General features: G+C 51.1%; 1 protein-coding gene across 1 annotated transcript; it reads right to left on the bottom strand.

Annotated features, from left to right (window-relative positions):
• Positions 1–12,238: 12,238 nt before the first annotated feature.
• LOC100222002 (tubulin tyrosine ligase 3-like) lies at positions 12,239–15,907 on the bottom strand. The gene is made up of 7 exons (XM_072926131.1): positions 15,450–15,907; positions 15,189–15,317; positions 14,997–15,111; positions 14,793–14,900; positions 14,393–14,651; positions 13,851–14,318; positions 12,239–13,769 (listed from the first exon to the last, which is right to left on the bottom strand). The coding sequence occupies exons 1-7, from the start codon at positions 15,870–15,872 to the stop codon at positions 12,425–12,427; spliced, it is 2,847 nt and encodes a 948-aa protein (XP_072782232.1). The 5' UTR covers positions 15,873–15,907; the 3' UTR covers positions 12,239–12,424.
• Between the last annotated feature and the right edge of the window lie 687 nt (positions 15,908–16,594).

Below are 16,594 nucleotides of genomic sequence, written 5' to 3'. Positions count from 1 at the left end.
GTAGGCAGTTAGAAAAAAGCCAATTCTATATTCCGTGTGATGAGATATTGATCTAACTTCTAAATCCCTCTAACCTGATTAAGGCCTTAAGAATTTCAACTATTGAAAAATATTAAATTTTTTTAATATAAATATCTTAAGCTTAACATCCTTAATGCAGCCTAAGTCTTTCCCTGAGAAATTCAAATAGTTCAGCCTGTAGGGATCATTCAACCCTACCAAAGGCTTTAACATATGTTTGTGTGTAAATATAGTTTACATATATATTAAGCTTTTGTACGTATATGTAAATGTAGATGATGTATATGGCAGTTTGCAGCCAATCTCGAGAAGGGATTTTCTCGATACTTTTCATGGTATGTAGTTGGGCAAACAGCGCCTGATCTGACCCAGGCAGCTTGGAGATGTCTGTTACCTTTGTCATCCTTGGGATCACACCTTCCCTAAAGGGAGGTGAAGCTTGGGCATGCAGAGGTGATTGCAGAGATGCACCTTACCCTGTGGTAACATTCACTTCACTGCACATGCTGGAGCAGGTGTCAGTGCAGGAGAGTGGAGATCCAGGGCTCTGGGAAATGCTCATGCAGATATCCTTCCACTGGAAGGGAGGGCTGTAATTTCTAGCTGAAGTTACTGTGCTCTCATGGCTTGCCAAGTCCTTGTGTGTGGTTTGCCACACTCTGCCACCCACTCCAGCTGCCACATGCACTGTGCTGGCCACAGGGGTGACTTGAGTTCCCAGAGCTGAGTGTCCTCATCCTCTAGTGCTGGGCACAAGTGGAGACAGATCTTGGCAATTGCAACAAGTGGGAGTAGGAGGGGCCAAATCCAACCAGTTTGAGCCCTGTAAAGGAGATGGTCTGGTCCTGCAGATCACAGACTTTTGGCAGCCACCACCCCTACTAAGGTGAGAGTCTTGAGCTTCCTTGGAAGCAGGAAGCCATGATAATTTCACTCTGTACTGATTATTTTGGCCTTGGAGCACTGTTCTCCCTCATGTCTGCAGAGCATGGTCAACCCAGAGCTGGGAAAGAAGAGCTGCAGGTCAAAGTGTCTATAGCACCTTTCACAAGCAGTGATGGGTGGTTTTGCTGCTCCCTATGCTTTCCGTTCCCCACATCCCTGTCCTTTGTGGAGCTTTAAGGATCAGAGCTCCTAAATTCCCCAACGAAATGCTGTATGTGGTGTTTGGCTTTTCAGAAATTCCGCCTGGTAGCAATTGTCAAACTGCTTCCTCCTGTGGGCCAGCAGCCCCTGCTAAACATGTGTAGGTTGGTGTTGACACAAGCTCCAGGCACGTCCTGCTGCTCTGATCTGCAGCTGTGAACCCAACATGCAAAGAGGGCAACACCAGTCAATCACGCATCTGGATTATTTAAAGGGTTGGAACTACCGGTGTGCTCTCAGCTGGCTCACAGTGGCATTTGCATTTTGGCAGCACAAGTGCAGCTTTTAATCCTGCCAACGAGAAATTTTTGCGGGTGCCCTGGCTGCATTCAGAAGTACAAGTTTCCTCGAGGCATTCCTGGTTGCAACAGTGAGATAATCAGTGATTGCTTTTTGAAAGTCACAAGGTTCTGGCTGACTTGTCTTTTCCCATGGAAAAATATTAGGATATGTGATCTGGGTATGTGGTGGTAGCAATGGAGAAGCTCTTGACAGAAATAGAGAATCCTCCTGATGACTTTCGCTCTCTGGCAGCTGAAAACTTATCTGCTGAGCTCCCTTATGGGTAACTGAAGGAGACTGAATTCCCATTGTGAGCAATGGGAATTCAAAACCGTGCCCAAGGACTGTGCTGAGCACTTCCTCCAGTGCAGGAATATTGCCTGTTTTAGTGAAGGGAGGGCCAAAAAAAGAAGATAACCGTGGAGAGGAAGAGGCAGATGCAAGAGGGAGAAGCACACAGAGCTGGAAGTGATGTAGCAGAAACATCACTTAGCACGGAGGAGAAAACCAGGAACCAGCGTGGTGCCTGTCTGGGAAGGGGAAGCCAGGATGAGGTGCAGGCCTGGAGAGATGCAGAAAAGAGGTGAAACAAGGCAGACCAAATAGATTTCAGTTGCTGTGATGAGGCAGAGGGCATGAGTGATTAAGCAAAGCCAAAAGAAGGATGACAGCAGGTAGCAGAAACTGAGAGACTGTTTTCCAACAAAAATGACAGCAGGGGAGAGGCCACTGTGCTTTTGCCATCCAGCTACACTAAAAATTCAGAAAGAGATCATCATGAATAAAATTTAACAGCCTTTTGGTTGACCTGAAATCTCCAGATCATTTAAAAACATCTGAAAATGCTGGGGCTGAGGTGTGGCAGGTTGGTTTTGTTAAAATACTCTCATTCCTTGTACTATCTTCACATCTGAGATATCTATGGGTAAAAATAATTCAGCACAAATGTAGTTTGTGTCTGTCTTTAAGAAATCAAAGTTGTTGTGATGCCTGGGGCTTTGACAGAGAGCGTTAGAGAGGCGCAGACAAAAAGCTGCTGCTGCAGGGAAGCAAAAAGATCCGGAGTTAAATAGAGCAACCAGCTCCAGCATCACGCGTCCCCCCAGCCCCTCTCCACTGGGCTCTCGGTTAATCAGCGTGTGCTCCCGACAGCCCCTGTGATATATTAATTAACGCAGCACCTAACGAGGTGTTCGAGCGGCGATAAGGCCAGCCTTTCTGTGCCGTTCCAGGCAGGCTGGCTCACACTGAGCTCCAGGCGCTGCCGCAGTACGGGATGGAAGCGGAAAGCTGGAGGAGCTCTGGTCTCTCGCTGGAGAGACGGGAGGCTGGGAAGGCGCTCCCCGAGCGGCGGCAGAGCGCAGCGAGCCGAGCTGCGGAGCCAGCCCCAGCAGCACGGCAGCACGGAGCTCTCGGGAGGATTCCTGCAGCAGCCTGCTGCTTTTAAAATCTGGTCAATAAACATTAGGTAAAATGGATGTTCCTTTGGCAGTGTGTTTAGCTGAACTTCGGTTACACTGGGCACTAGCCGGCAGACATAAAATGTCTTGTGCTGGCTTATTAAAGAGGACCTTTAATTACCTTATTAAGGACCTTTAATTACCTTATTACCTTACTGGCCATTCTCTCCAAGTAAATGAAAATCCAAATCTGTCAATGCAGTTCAGTCACAATTATTTGCATCCTGAATAGAAAAGGGTCCAATGGTGCTGTAGAGAGGCTCCAATGTCCACAAACCCCCCTCATGGCAAAGGCATTTTCATGTCTCCTGTCTGCAGACACTCTCTGTCCAGTGTGACCTTTTGAATGAGATTTGGAGTAAAACAAAAGTGTTTGAATTAAGACCTAACTTTGAGTCTAGGCTGGAGTACTGACCTCCTGTTTCGGTTTTGATTTGGTAGGGTAGGATGATCTGTTTGGGGGTGGCTTGCTGTCTCTGCTAGGATTAGGAAATGGAAAATCCTGCAGCACTGCCTCCCAACCTACCCAGTTTAACTCAGATTTGGAGGACCAAGGAGGCAAAGCACAGGCAGCACTCACTCTGAGTTTGTGCTGTTTCATAGTGGACCACAAACTGGCAGCTCAGCTACTTGAAGGGAGACTTGATTTTGTGACTGTGGCTAAAAGACAACTGCATAAACAAAGCAGAAGTGCTCCTGAATGACTTGATGTTGATGTGGGCTTCCTGAGACCTTCCCCTTCAGTGACTCAGGCTCTTGGTCCCTCATGTGCTCAGACACATCACACACAAAGGATGTTCAGGCAGTCCGCTTCTGCCACATTGGCTTGCTTTTTAATTTTTAAAAAATTATTATTAGTTGTTAATCCCACTGAGTGAAATGGTATAGATTTTACTGAAGGGGAAAATTGTTTGTTTCTATCCAAATAATGCAACCTAGGACAGTCTTGGAGGCAGAAGGTTCATTTACCTGCTATTAACCCACCTCCTCACCTAAACCCAAACACTGTGACCTGGACAAGGCACCTCCCTTTGCACTGCAGCACAGTTGTTTAAAATGATTCATTATGGATCAAAATATGCACCAGCCAGAGAAATCCTCCACTGCATAACCCATCACTTCCCTGGGATTGCAAAACAGGACAGCACAGGGCAGCAGAACTCACAAGGGGTGTTGAACTGGCCCTTGTGAAGCAGCAGGACTGATGAGGAGTAACCTACCTTAGGATCTACATTCACCATTTATTTTTCACAGGGCTTATCAGAGAAAGCTGTTTCACCCTCTTAAGTTTCACATGAGTTAAATATGACACTGGTGGTTGTGGTTTATGCTTATTGCAAGCACCCCATCCAATGGGGTAATACAAAAAGAAAGAAAGAGAGCTATATCCAAGCTCTAATTTGGACTGTAAATCCCCTGGTGACCATGGCTCTCTGAGCAGCTCTGAGTGCCAGGATCCTCCTCCACAAACACCACGGCCAGGAGGTACCGGTGGGCTGTTGTGAGTTAACCGGTAATAGCGGCAGGAGCCACTGAGTCTGTGAAGCAAAATCAATGGAGCGGGATCTAAAAGCTGTACTAAATAACTCCTCAATAATCATAAATCTTGTTACCAACAGCTCTCACGCTGCTTTACAGTGGAAAAGATACCTTCATGTCTTTTGCAGAGGCAGAAATTCAAGCATCGAGGAACAGAGAGATTGTTCCTAGAGATGCAGCAGAGAAACAAGGGGCTGGATTTCTGGGTTGGTGTGTTATCCACAGGGCTGCATTGCCTCCCTACTGTGACCAAGTAAAGTGGCATAGGAATAGCCTGCTGGCAATTTTCAGCTCTCTGGCAGGTGCTTTAGGGAAGCATTTCCCTCTGGGCCCTGCAGAGCAGCGCTGAGCCATGGAGATTGTCCAGGAGGATGCCAAAAGGCAGTGGAGGAGCGGGTTTGAAGCAGATCTGTCTCTTCAGCCAGGAGCCTGCCTAATGGGGTTCTTTTTCCTCTGCTCTCAACTGGTCTCAGCACATGCAGCAGAGGCAGAGCAGTCTGTGCGTGGTTTAAAAATCTGTTTTGCAGCAGGTGATGGGAACAGTGGAGCTCAGGAGAAAATGAAGCTTGTTGGAATATGAAGCAGTCTGGGTCCATCCCTGCTTGCTTGCCACAGCATTTATCTCTATAAGAAAGGCAGCTTTTGTCTTAACTTATTTGGGAAGTGTATTAGGCAGGGATTAGATAATATCCTCCCCTGGATTTTTCCCCAGAGCTCTGCACAGGATCTGGATAAGACCTTCTGAGTGGTAGCCCCTTCCTTGAGTTGCTAATGGAAAATAGATATCTGATCTAAATGTGGGGTTGTAAGCAGCAGTGGATGGGGCAGGACTAAGTTTCTCAGAATGGCTCCTGATGCAGACAAAAATTCATGTGTCTTTGACACTCATCCTACCGGGTTTTTTTTTCCCCTAATTAATACTGAAGTCTGTAAATTGATTAAACCAGTATTTACCTAGTGTGAGGTAATAAGGACAAATTAACTTCTCAGTGAATTCTCTGTGGTGTTGTAGGACAAGAAATCCTTCACCGAGTGACTTTACGGTTTGTGTTGGGGACAAAGAAGAATCAAACCAGCTGTGCCTACGCTGGGGGTTTAATGAGGCTGAGAGTCAGATTTTGTTGCAAAAGACAGAGGCTTTGGTTCCTCAGGAGGGCTTTCCTCTCTGCCTCGGCTGCGCATCACCAGAGGGCAGCAGAGATCGGAAGAAAACTGCGGCGAAAACCCTGCAGCAGCGGCCAGAGAAGCGGAGAAATCTCTGTGCGATGGTGAGGACCCTGCGGTCCTGGGTGCGTCTCCCGGGTCCTCGCCGGCCGGGAAGTGCAGGGGGCTCGGCCCTGCAGCGCTGCGGCACCTGGAGGCATGCAGAGAGAGCTCTGTCCTTCTGGCTGTGCTCGGCACCAGGACCTCTCCCCTGTCAGCTGCCTGCCGCAGGGAAAATGTAGCGGGGAAGTATTGGCAAGGAAGACGAAAAGCAGCTCAGATTGACAGCTGTGCCCCAAGTCCTGCTCTGGGCTGAGAAGAAAATAGAGCGTGCAAAACGCTGGGTCCCTCTTGCTCAGCCGAGCCAAAAGCCTTGTGGGGGGATCTTTCCCCTGACAGTGACTTTTATTCATGGCATGTGGTCAAACTGCCCCGTTCCTCCCTATGCCATCACCATCGTGCCCCAGCCCCCAGGAGCAGACCTCAAACACAGGTGATTTCCTCACAAAGTGATTCAGCTTTATGGATCGGGGAGCCTCCCCAAAACAGGATTGTTAGGAATCTAATAATTTGTGTTGTATTGCATTTATTAGTATGAAATAATTATTTGACTTGATGTTATTAGAAGCTCCAGTGGAAGGAAGGCACTAACATTTACCTTCCTTTGGAATGAACCCCTCACTAAAGCAAAGCTGCCTGCTGAGGACTTGCAGGTAGATACTTGGCATATATTTGAAGGATTAAATAGCCTAAAATATCCACCAGGCTGCTGACTGCCTTGGCACTGTGTCTTGCCTGCTTGGATGTGACTTTCAATTGAGCCTTTCACTTGTGCTGCAATTTTTTTGGCTTAGTTTAGTGCTCCCAGGCAAATTTCTGAATATTGTCAGGACCCTGGGCAGAGAACCCAGTGAAACAGTACTGATGTCTCAGCTACTGTAGTGTAAGCCTTTTGGAATCAGGAGGCATTTTTTTACTACTAAAGAAAGGAGAATGGTCTTTTTGCATTGCTGTGCCGTGATGGTGTTTGCCAGGGTGACAGCCCTCCTTCTTCCATTCCCTTGGGAGGCCTTTGCAGTGCTCCTGATAAGGAGGAAGGGAGGTGCAGGGAGGGAATGGGCAGCCCTTCAAGAATGAAGGAGAGGCAGGTGATGAGGTGTGGTACTAAAGCTTGACTGGTCTAGTTGTTGTTTTTTTTCTAGTGCCTCTTTAACACAAGATTCCCGAGCAGATGTTGGATCAGGAGCTCCATACCAGAACTGGACTCAGGACCTCTTCACCACAGTTTCTTGCTGCAGCTGATCTTGAGATTGAAAATGTCAGTGGCTGAGGATAAACTAAAGACAGGGCTTTAGAGAGTCTCTCAGGCATGTTTTACATGGTACCAAGCCAGGCCCCAAGGCACAGAGTGTGAGATAAATTAACTGGGAGGTGTATGGGGTAGAATGGTGTTCATGACATCTCAGAAAACTCTTCTGAAGGTCCAGGCAGGATTTTAAATCCAGGAGTCTAGCAAGGATCTTGCTTTACCCTGCTCCCAGCACATGTGCAATGGCACACCAAGGCTCCCCAGTTAGCAGCAGGACCAAAGCAAAAAGAGCTACTCAGTGGGGGTTATGCCAAACCCACTCTTCTGTCATTGTTTGGAGAGATCCAGCCTCTCCCAAGCTCCTGAGACTGCTGCAAGCACTCCTTGTAAACAGGCAGTAGTTAACATTCAGCCTCGCAGCTGAGGCGTTTGGTGGTGATGGGTCATGAGCAATTGTTTCTCTTCCCTTAGTGCATAAGCATGCAAATAGAGTCAAGGAAACATAACTGCCCAAAGCCCACAGATTTGCTGGCATTCATTTTAGTGAAAACTAAAAACTATTGATGGTAAGTCTCAAAAGTCTGTTAGAACAGATATTTGAAGCATGAAGGGGGGGTTGTTTGTTTGTTTTCTTTTTGGGTTTGGTTTTGTCTTTTTTATTTATAACTCTATCTTGAGCCTGACAGAAAATGGTTAGTTTTAAAGTTTTGATTACATACCCCACAAAAATTGTATTTAAAATGACCATATTTCAGAATTTTTCAGATCCTGCTGTGACTGCTGAAGGGTCACATAAAATCGGTTTCTGTAAGCAGAGCAACATGCATCTCTGAAATTCATTTTCACTGAATATTTTTACATTCAGGTAAAGCTTCCTCCCACACTGAAAGCACACTTCACAAGCCTGGCCCCAGCAAACTCATTTACAAAAAGATGCAAATCGGTGTTTCAAATGCGGATGGTGCCTGCATATACGCAGGTTTGACTGTCAGAAGGTGGATATTCCTTGTTTATTGATAAATTCAAATCTATTCACCCAGGAAAGCTTTAAAGCTTTCAGAGCCACATGGTGACAAGGAGAAAGCCCTGAATGATCAGGCTGGGAGGGGATGCCCCCAGCTGCTGGCAATTCACAGGCAGCTGAAGGCAGCTGGAGGGAGGTCCTGCACCTTTACCAGTGTGACCCCCTCAGCTGGGACAGGGTGAATGGTGTGGGAAGAGCAGGGCCAAGAGCTCCAGCAAGCTGAGAGGGAGTGCTGCCAGGAGGAAACAGCCATTGTGAAGGGGGGCTAAGAGGCAAAAGGGGATGAAAGTCATGATGAAATGATTCTTTAGCTATTTCTTTTTAGTAATGGCTAGATTTGATTTATTTTTTTTTCCTCCGTAGAAGATCCCAGCTCACTCTGGCCCATCAGATAACAATTGCTGACAGGCATCCAGAATTAATAGGCAATTTGAAGCTACTTCTGGCTCTTGTGAGCATTTCTGTTGGTCCTGTGTAGTGGTTGCACATCTCAACAGCAATTCCCTATGATGTGCCAGGCTTCTTCTGGCATCTTTAGTCACCAGCTAGGAGCTGCATTGCACAAAACTAACAGATTCCTGTTTGTACACTGTTTTCTGTGTTTCTACAGCTCTCCTGCCTTTGGGTGTCTGTGGGTTCTGTTTCTCCTGCAAGCAGCATGTCACAGGCTGCAGCAGTTGTAGCAGCTCCAGAGTGTTTGATTTCCCTGCAATCCCTGTGCCACAGGAGAAGAGCTGTTGGGTTGTACAGGTACTGCTGGTAGTAGGAGAGGATTTAATCACCCCATCCTTCTGTAAGACCACACTCAGCAAATACTCTGCCACTTTATTTTATTTTTTTCCCCCTGCCTTCTTCCAGGAGGTCTCCATGGCCCATAATGCCAACACACAATGATTTAGCCTTGCCCCAGTGAAGTTCATTTTGGGGGAAGGAAGTAGGCCCTTAGTTAGGGATGAGGAAAGCCTCCTTCCTCCAGCCCATTTAAGTTAATACAATTCCTCTAACTGAAAGTCTTCCCTGATTTCAGATTATAAATGAGGTGTTCCTTGGAGCTGTGGCAAGAGATTTGTGGCAGTACTAATGCAAAATTTAATTTCCTGAGATTCAGTCTCGAACAATTGATAAAGCTGGTTATTCAGGAGCCATTCAAAAGTCCTAAGCTGTAAATGTATTTATTAGCTCCACTGTGCTTACAGCAGCCCAAGAATTTCACTATGTGGATTTTTTGTCTGTTTTGCATTAGCATATGAGCACAGATTACAGGGACTAGAACAATATTGATGCTACAAATTGCCTTTCACGAAAACCCAGCTGAATGCTAAATGTGTTTAAAATGGGGAGGAAAAAGCAGGTTCTTTTATTATACATGTACTGGATGTAGGACACCTGTAAGATTAATGTGAGGACAGAGGTGAGAGGGATTTTTATCATATAAATGTTATTTTGTGCCTTTTACTGAAGCTGTTGTGGTATCAAAGTGATGACTTGATGTCCTGTTTGCTAGCACAAGGTAACTGTGATCACATCTTCCTCCTTGAACATCCATAGCAGAGGCAGGCTGGGGAAACTCCAGAGAGGCTTAGGAAGTCTTGGGAACAAGAAACTGCACAAAGGGACTCACTGTGCATGTTTGTGTTTCGGGTAGATGTGTGAGGGCTGCCTGGGTGGGGGCATGGATGAAACAGGGAATTAGGTGTGCAGAAATCCAGCAGGACATGAAGAACTCTGAGGTAGCAAGAGCAGCCAGCCCGAGGTACTTCTGCTAGATTGAAACAATCCTTGAAGGCTTCACAAGTGCTTGAACTTCAAAGGCAAATCACAAAGTGTGGGTGAGGTTAGATGACACCCTGCCTGTGAAACAGCACTAGCATACAACTCCTCTGGCCTTAAGTTGTGTACATGTGTAGAGTTCATCTTTCCTTTCCTTTTTTTGCTGCTCTCTGTCTGCTTAACTTTTCTGCACTGGTTTCCCCCTTTGATTTATTTTTTGCTTGTGTCACCCATCTCAAGAGACTGAGTCACAGTAGTAATCTGTTTGAATTACTTGTTCCCAGTACATTTTCTGACACACAAATGATTCAGCTTCCCAGAAGGGTCTGTCACGTGAGAGAGCAGAGCTTTCCTCTCTATTACCAAGGTCACTCTCTCTGACTATCCCTTGGCTCCCTTTAAGACCATCCACCAAATAATCACTCATCTTTTCCATAACCAGTCCATTAGCACAGTTTCTTTCCCTCTCTCACAACTTACTTCCAGCTGTTTGTTCAACATCCTTATTTCTGCTGACGTCATTTAAGTTCTGGAGCTTCATCCTTTGACTCTCCTTGTGACATCTGCTCTTAGATCCCTAAAATCTTCCTGTGCTGCTGTCATTGCTTCATGCAAGAGATTCTCCTACTCCACTTCTGATGTACAAAGGGAGTCTCTAAATACATCCTCACTGCCACACTTGAGGACAGTCTTGAAAAATTCATTCTGACTCAAGCAAGCCCCTCCACTTGCTCCACTTCTGCCTCTGGACCACTGGCATCTGAATGAATTGACCAGTCATGCAAAAATGTTTTCTGAGCACTGGGTTTTCTGACTGAGTGGCACATATCAAAATGCCAGTTAAGTCAGCTCTTCTCCCTTTCTTTGTGTGGAACAACTTGTGAAGACTGGGAGTGTCACCCTGATTTTTTAAGATTTTCTAAAGCCTTCTGAGTTTACATTCTTGTAGAAAACTTTCTCACACAACTTTCTGTAAATAACCTATTGTTTTGCATTCCTTCATAGAGGCGGAGAAATTTGATGTACTGGTAGTTTGTCCAGTGTCCTTGGAGAGGTGGTGTGTTCACCCTCCAATCCACTGTTACCTTTGGAAAAGTATACATGTTGGAGTCAGAAATAAAACTTCCTCTTTGTTACCTTTACACTAGCAGCAGCTTGTGACACTGGGACAGTGTGTAGCCCATTCTGGCTGGGATGAGAAGGCCCAAGGATGATCCCCATATGGATTTCCTAAGGGAACAGAAGATGCTTCCCCCTCAATACTTGCTCTGCCAAACAGCTTTTTCAGGGGCTATTGACCAACATGGTTACATGATCCAAACTGATGCAGATGGCCCCTGCTGCTGACCAGGTTTGATTTTCCCCTTGCATCCAGGTTCTCTTTCACTTGCTCCAGTGGCCTTGATGAATGCAGCCAGCAGAAAATGGTCTGTCTGGACCTTAGTGCAGCAGGAGTTCCCCAGTGAGGAAGAACTTTGTGGTCTGAGGAACTGGTTCTAACAGCAGAAAACTCTCCCAGCTAATCTCCACATAGAACTCTTCTGTCAGAAGCACCAGCCTTTTTCTGCAGCTGATATATGATGCACTGGTCATGCCTGCCCAGCCCAGAGTGGGGCAGAAGGGGCCCAGCCCAGCCATCCTCGAAGAACAGGAGCAGACACAGGGACTGGTGGGCACAAGGGCTGAGGAGCCATGAGATCCTGTCTGCTCTCTGCCAGCACAGGGGCTGTCCTGGCTGTGCAAGTCCCAGCTGTCAGGAAGAGCTCACTCCACACACTGGAATAGATCCCCCAGTGAGACTAAGGAATGCCCCTCCCTGGAGACACTCAAGAACCACCTGGACACAATCCTGTGCCGTGCGCTCTGGGATCACCCTGCTGGAGCAGGGAGGTAGCACCAGATGACCACTGTGGTCCCTTCCAAACCAAGCCATTCTGTGATTCTGTAACAAGGTGGGTAACCTTGTCACAAAAGGAGCCTGCAGGAGCTGGTGTTGCCCCAGGGCCCCACTGCACTCCCCCCCCCACATCCTTTCCTGTACCTCCGAGCAGCCCCAGGAGCCCTAGTGCCCACAGGGGACCACTGAGGATACCTGACTTCCCTTTGCCAGCCCATTAATCCCCACCTGCTGCCAGGCTCTCAAGCACCCACTTCTTTCCTTGTCATGCACACAGGATGGGATTCCTCCTGGCATCCCCTTGGCATTGCAGGGGGCACCAGCCCTGCCAGCACTCTGTGCCTGACTGGTTCCCAGTGCTGGGGTGCAGCAATGTCACAGGTGCCACAGCTCTGTTTGGCAGGGGCCACCACAGGTAGGCAGGAATGGAGGCAGCTTTTCCTGCCTCCTGTGTTTCTATCCCAGCAGAGGAGCTGCCCTGGCAGCCCCAGGTCCTGCCTGTAGCATCATCCCCAGCTGTGTCCATATCTCCCACACACAGAAGGTCCAAGCCAGGCTACTTCTCATGCAAGTCTATTAAAGCAGGCGTGCAGGTTAAGGTGGCTACCGCGGCACAGCAACGGGCTCTCGTTCCGGTGGAAGGCAGCTGGGTGCTGCCGCGTCACACCATCCAGGACGGGCATGGAGCTGTCATCTCGTGGGGGCGTCTTCTGCATTGCCGTGGGAGCTGCCGTGCTCGCCTGTCCCAGGCAGGGCCGCGCGTCCCGGTGCTGTTACAGCTCCGGTAGGCGTGCTGGCCTGGCAGGAAGTCCTGCAGGAGCTGGTGCACAGCCCGGGGGTCGCCAGGGTCTGCTGGGGGCTCCCCGGGGTTGTGGCACAGGCCCCCGCAGCGGGGGACGGGCACTGATCGGGGGCAGAACTATGTGTGGCCGAGCAGCCTGAGGCTGCCCACGCGGCTGACTGAGCTGTGGCAATCCCTGGCTCCCGGCCCCTGGGGGCCGCCAGGGCCTCCTGGGCACTTCCCGGGGCAATGGCAATCTATCCAGGGGATGGCAATTGATTGGGGGCTGAGCTTCCTGGGTTTGAGCTGACTCAGGCTGAGCATCCTCGGCTTGCCCAACCAGGTGAAGGAGCCATGGCAGCTCCTGGCTCCTGGCAGAACCGCCCAGAGGTTGCCAGGGGCTCTTGGTTGCTCCCCGGGGCGGTGGCACAGGCCCCCTATCCAGAGGACAGCTGGTGATCTCCGGCAAGACTGTCTGGGGAAGAGCTTCCTGGGGCTGAGCTTCCTTGGGCTGCCCCACCACCAGGTGAAGGAGCCATGGCAGCTCCTGGCTCCCAGCAGAGCAGTCCAGGGGCTGTAGCAGTTCTGGAGGGTCAGACTCGGGTAGGCAGCAGCTGCTCTGTGGTCCCCCAGGAGGCAGCTTTTCCTGTGCCGTTCTGGACCAGGGGCCCTTGGTGGCTGTGTCCCCTGAGGGTGCAGGGAGCTGGGGAGTACTGAGTACAGTGGTGGAGGGCTTGTCCTGGGATCGATGCTTTGCCAGCTGGGGCTTCTTCAGGGCACAGCCTGTGACCATCAGCTTCAGCCCCACAGTCAGATATGAGGACACGGCTGCCTGCAGGAGGACACAAGGGGCAGCGGGGGCTTGGGATGCCTGGGCTGTGGCTGTCCCCAACCCCCAGCCTACCTCCCTGTAGAGGAGCTCAAAGGCACCAATGGAACAGGTGGGGTTGTCCTTGCGGTCGAGCACAAGGCGCAGCGTGTCCCTCTGAACGTTGGCACACAGCTGGCGTGTCACCACTGATGAGGGCCTCATGGTGGGGCAGGAGTTGATCTCCAGCAGCCAGGGCTGGAAGTCCTCCGCGATGAGAAAGTCGGCCCCGAAGAGCTCAAAGCTGCCCTTGCGGGAGCCCACCTGGTCCCGGGTGCAACAGAGGGCGTTCAGGATCGCTGCCTTCATGCCGGGCACCATCACCTGCTGCCAAGCATTTGCTTGGCCCAGCTGTGCCAGATGGGCCTGGAACTGCTTGTTGGACCAGATCTTGTCAGGGGGCACACGGGAGTCCGGCTGTGATGTTTTGTACCGCTTCTGTATGGAGACGTTGCAGAGGTGCCTGGCACTGGGGCAGGGAGAGCGGGGCTGGGTCAGGGGATGCCGGGGGCTGGACAGTGCGAGCTGGGGGTGAGGGGGCGACACTCACGGCTCCAGGTGACTCAGGGAGAAGGGCTGGGAGCAGAAGCGCAGGTAGCAGTCTTGGTAGAACCAGACAGTCAGTGGCTTCCAGTCAGTCACCAGGAACCACTGCCGGATGTCGAATTTGGTGTTGAAGATGGTCAGTGGCCGTTCCACATACTTCTGCACCACCCACTCGCATGTCCGCGCCGGGGATCCTGTGCAGCTCTGCGCCAGCTCCAGCACCTCCTCCAGCCGCGTCGTGCAAATGATGCCTGGGCAACACAGTGATGGTGGGATCCCCTCTCCGTAGGGATATGTGTGCCTCATGCTTCCCCCAGCCTTACCCCTGCCACGGGATTTGGCGCTGGGCTTGACGATCCAGACGTTGAGGTTGCCCTCTATGCCGAACTGTGGCAGCTTCTCCTCCAGGCGCCGCAGCAGGTCCTGGCACCGCTCCTGCTGCTCCCTGCCCAGCACCAGCCTGGTCCCCTCACTGTGGAGTGACATGGGGGGCTCAGCACCAGCCCTGCCACCATCCCCCCTGCCCCCATCTTGCTGAGAACCCACTGTGCCACACGGTAGTATTCCGGAAGGAAGCGGTCCCAGTCGATGCACATGCGGCAGGGTGACGGGGTCTTCCTGTCGATGTCCTGGTGCCCCAGGATGCCCAGGTGCTGCTCACAGACCTCCAGGGCCTCCTCCACCAGCTGGGGATACAGCGGGGAGCACGGCTCTGCTGTGGACAGCATGGGGTGAGAGACAGGACTCCTACACCAGCCTTGGGGCCAAAGCACTGAGCCTTCCTGTGGGACAGGTTCCTTTGGAGCTAGGGCAGGGGATGGAGTAAGGTATCCAAAGCCACGGACACGAACAGAGGCTCAGCCTCCAAGCTCAGCCCTCAGACATGCCCTGATCTCCCTGTTTCATCTCTCGCCTCTGCCCCGCTCAGCCAGCTCCGTGCACTCACCTGGCACCTTGTCAGATTCTGGGAGCTGTTCTGTCCCCACCAGCCTGTCTCTGACCTTCTGCAGGGCCAGTTTGAGCAGGCTGCGAGCTGCTGTCAGGTGGAAATCCTCTGAAAGAGGGAAACATCATCCCTAGCTAGTCTTGCACAGGACATGGGAAGACTGGAGCCCGAGGGGTGACAGGAGGGCAGCAGCCCCAGGCTCACCAATGAAGGCTTCCTGCTCATCCATGAGCCCCAGCCGGTAGCACCGGGGGAAAAAGGTATTGAAGTCGACTTGCTCGAACCAGGGCAAGTTTTGCAGATTTTGGCACAGCCCCTCCTGTTTAGAGAAGCTTGTCGTTCCCTTCTGGACACCCCCACCCCTTGTGTCCTCTCCCTGAGGCCCTGGGCTCCCACCTTGGTGCAAAGCGCGGACTGATGGGGATAGCGGTTCACCACGTCAATCCTCCGCAGCAGCTCCTGGTCAATGCTGCTAAGGCGAATGGTCCAGAGGAAGTTTGGCACCTGGTCCTGCACCAGGAAGGACTGTGGGAGGGAGTGGACCGGGGTGAGCCAGGGATCCCCCCTCCTGCCCCAAGCTATGCCCTGCCCCTGAGGGTCCCAAGGGAAGGACATGGGGAGCTGTGGCAGAGCTCAGCCCTAGCCCTCTTAGCTAACCATGAGGTCATGGATGTCATCAGAGTCCTCATTGCACTGCTCCATGTCTTCCTTCTTGTCTTCATCTTCCCTTTGCCCCTTCTTCTCCTTATCGTGTGGGTGGGGCAGGGGCTTTGCTGTGCCCAAGGGAGGCTGTGCCCCACCACGTGGGCTCAGCACTGCCTCCCCCTGCTCATGACCGCCACCACTTGCCCTCTTCTCCAGCTGCTGTTTGCTTCGGTCGCCAGGCTGCTGCTTCTGCCTGCCATTGCGGGGCAGCTTCCTCTCCACCCAGCCCCGGGCGCGCAGCAGCCGGCGGATGACGGGGTAAGGGCCCTGCACTGCAAAGATCTTCTTCTCCTGCGGGACAGCAGCCAGTTCAGCCTGCCCACCCCCATGCTCTGGCTTGGCTCTCCTGAGCCACAGGCGCACAAATGCCAGCATGTGCCATCTCGGGGCAGTGTGAAATCAAACCCCTTACCTTAATGGCCTTTTCCACATGCAGCCTGGCCTTCCTCAGCCGCTCAGACTCAGTTGCATACTGGCGGCCATCATGGTAGCTGATGTTGGCAGCTGCCTCCTGCCCTGTGAGGACAGCCCTACCTGAGCCCACTGTCCCTATGTCCCCACATCCCCATGTCCGAGGCCCACGGGCTGGCCAGATAGGGAGAGAACATGCTGACCTGTCTGCCTCTGCCTCACCAAGTCTGGGAATCCTGCCATGGCATTCCCTGGCCTGCCAAGCCTTCTGCCAGCATCCCAGCTGCACTCCACAGCCTCAGGATACTCCACTGTTTGTTCCCTTGTCCTTAGCCTGCTGGGCCAGGGGCAGGTGGGATGTCACCTGCTCAAGTATTGCCCCTGGCTGAGGGGTTGCTTTGTAACACACTGTCCCAGGCTAGTCTGATGGTGAGGGGAGCCGTGGGTGGCTCTGCCTCCTCCAGGTCAAGCAGGTTTTCCTATCCCTCCATCCCTTGGGGACTGTGATGGGTGTCCTGCACAGAACACAGCCTCCTTATTCCATCACCACTATGATGCCACAATGCAGGATGCTCAAAGCAGCCTCAATACACAGGCCCTGGTTCTCCCCTCTTATGAGGGACTTTAACCACCCTGACACCTGGAGAGGCAACACAGCAAAGTACAGACAGTCCAGGAGGTTCTTG

Source organism: Taeniopygia guttata, chromosome 3, assembly GCF_048771995.1.
Source record: "Taeniopygia guttata chromosome 3, bTaeGut7.mat, whole genome shotgun sequence".
Taxonomy (NCBI): domain Eukaryota; kingdom Metazoa; phylum Chordata; class Aves; order Passeriformes; family Estrildidae; genus Taeniopygia; species Taeniopygia guttata.
This window is presented reverse-complemented; position numbering and strand designations above follow the sequence as displayed.

Bases quoted from the DNA above. Each gene is read 5' to 3' on its own strand.
- LOC100222002 (XM_072926131.1), bottom strand. From the start codon at position 15,872: ATGCTGGCATTTGTGCGCCTGTGGCTCAGGAGAGCCAAGCCAGAGCAT. The intron at 15,318-15,449 runs GTTAGCTAAGAG...TCCCTCCCACAG, and splicing joins ATGACATCCATGACCTCATG to TCCTTCCTGGTGCAGGACCA. The intron at 14,901-14,996 runs GTGAGCCTGGGG...TCCCTCTTTCAG, and splicing joins TGAGCAGGAAGCCTTCATTG to AGGATTTCCACCTGACAGCA.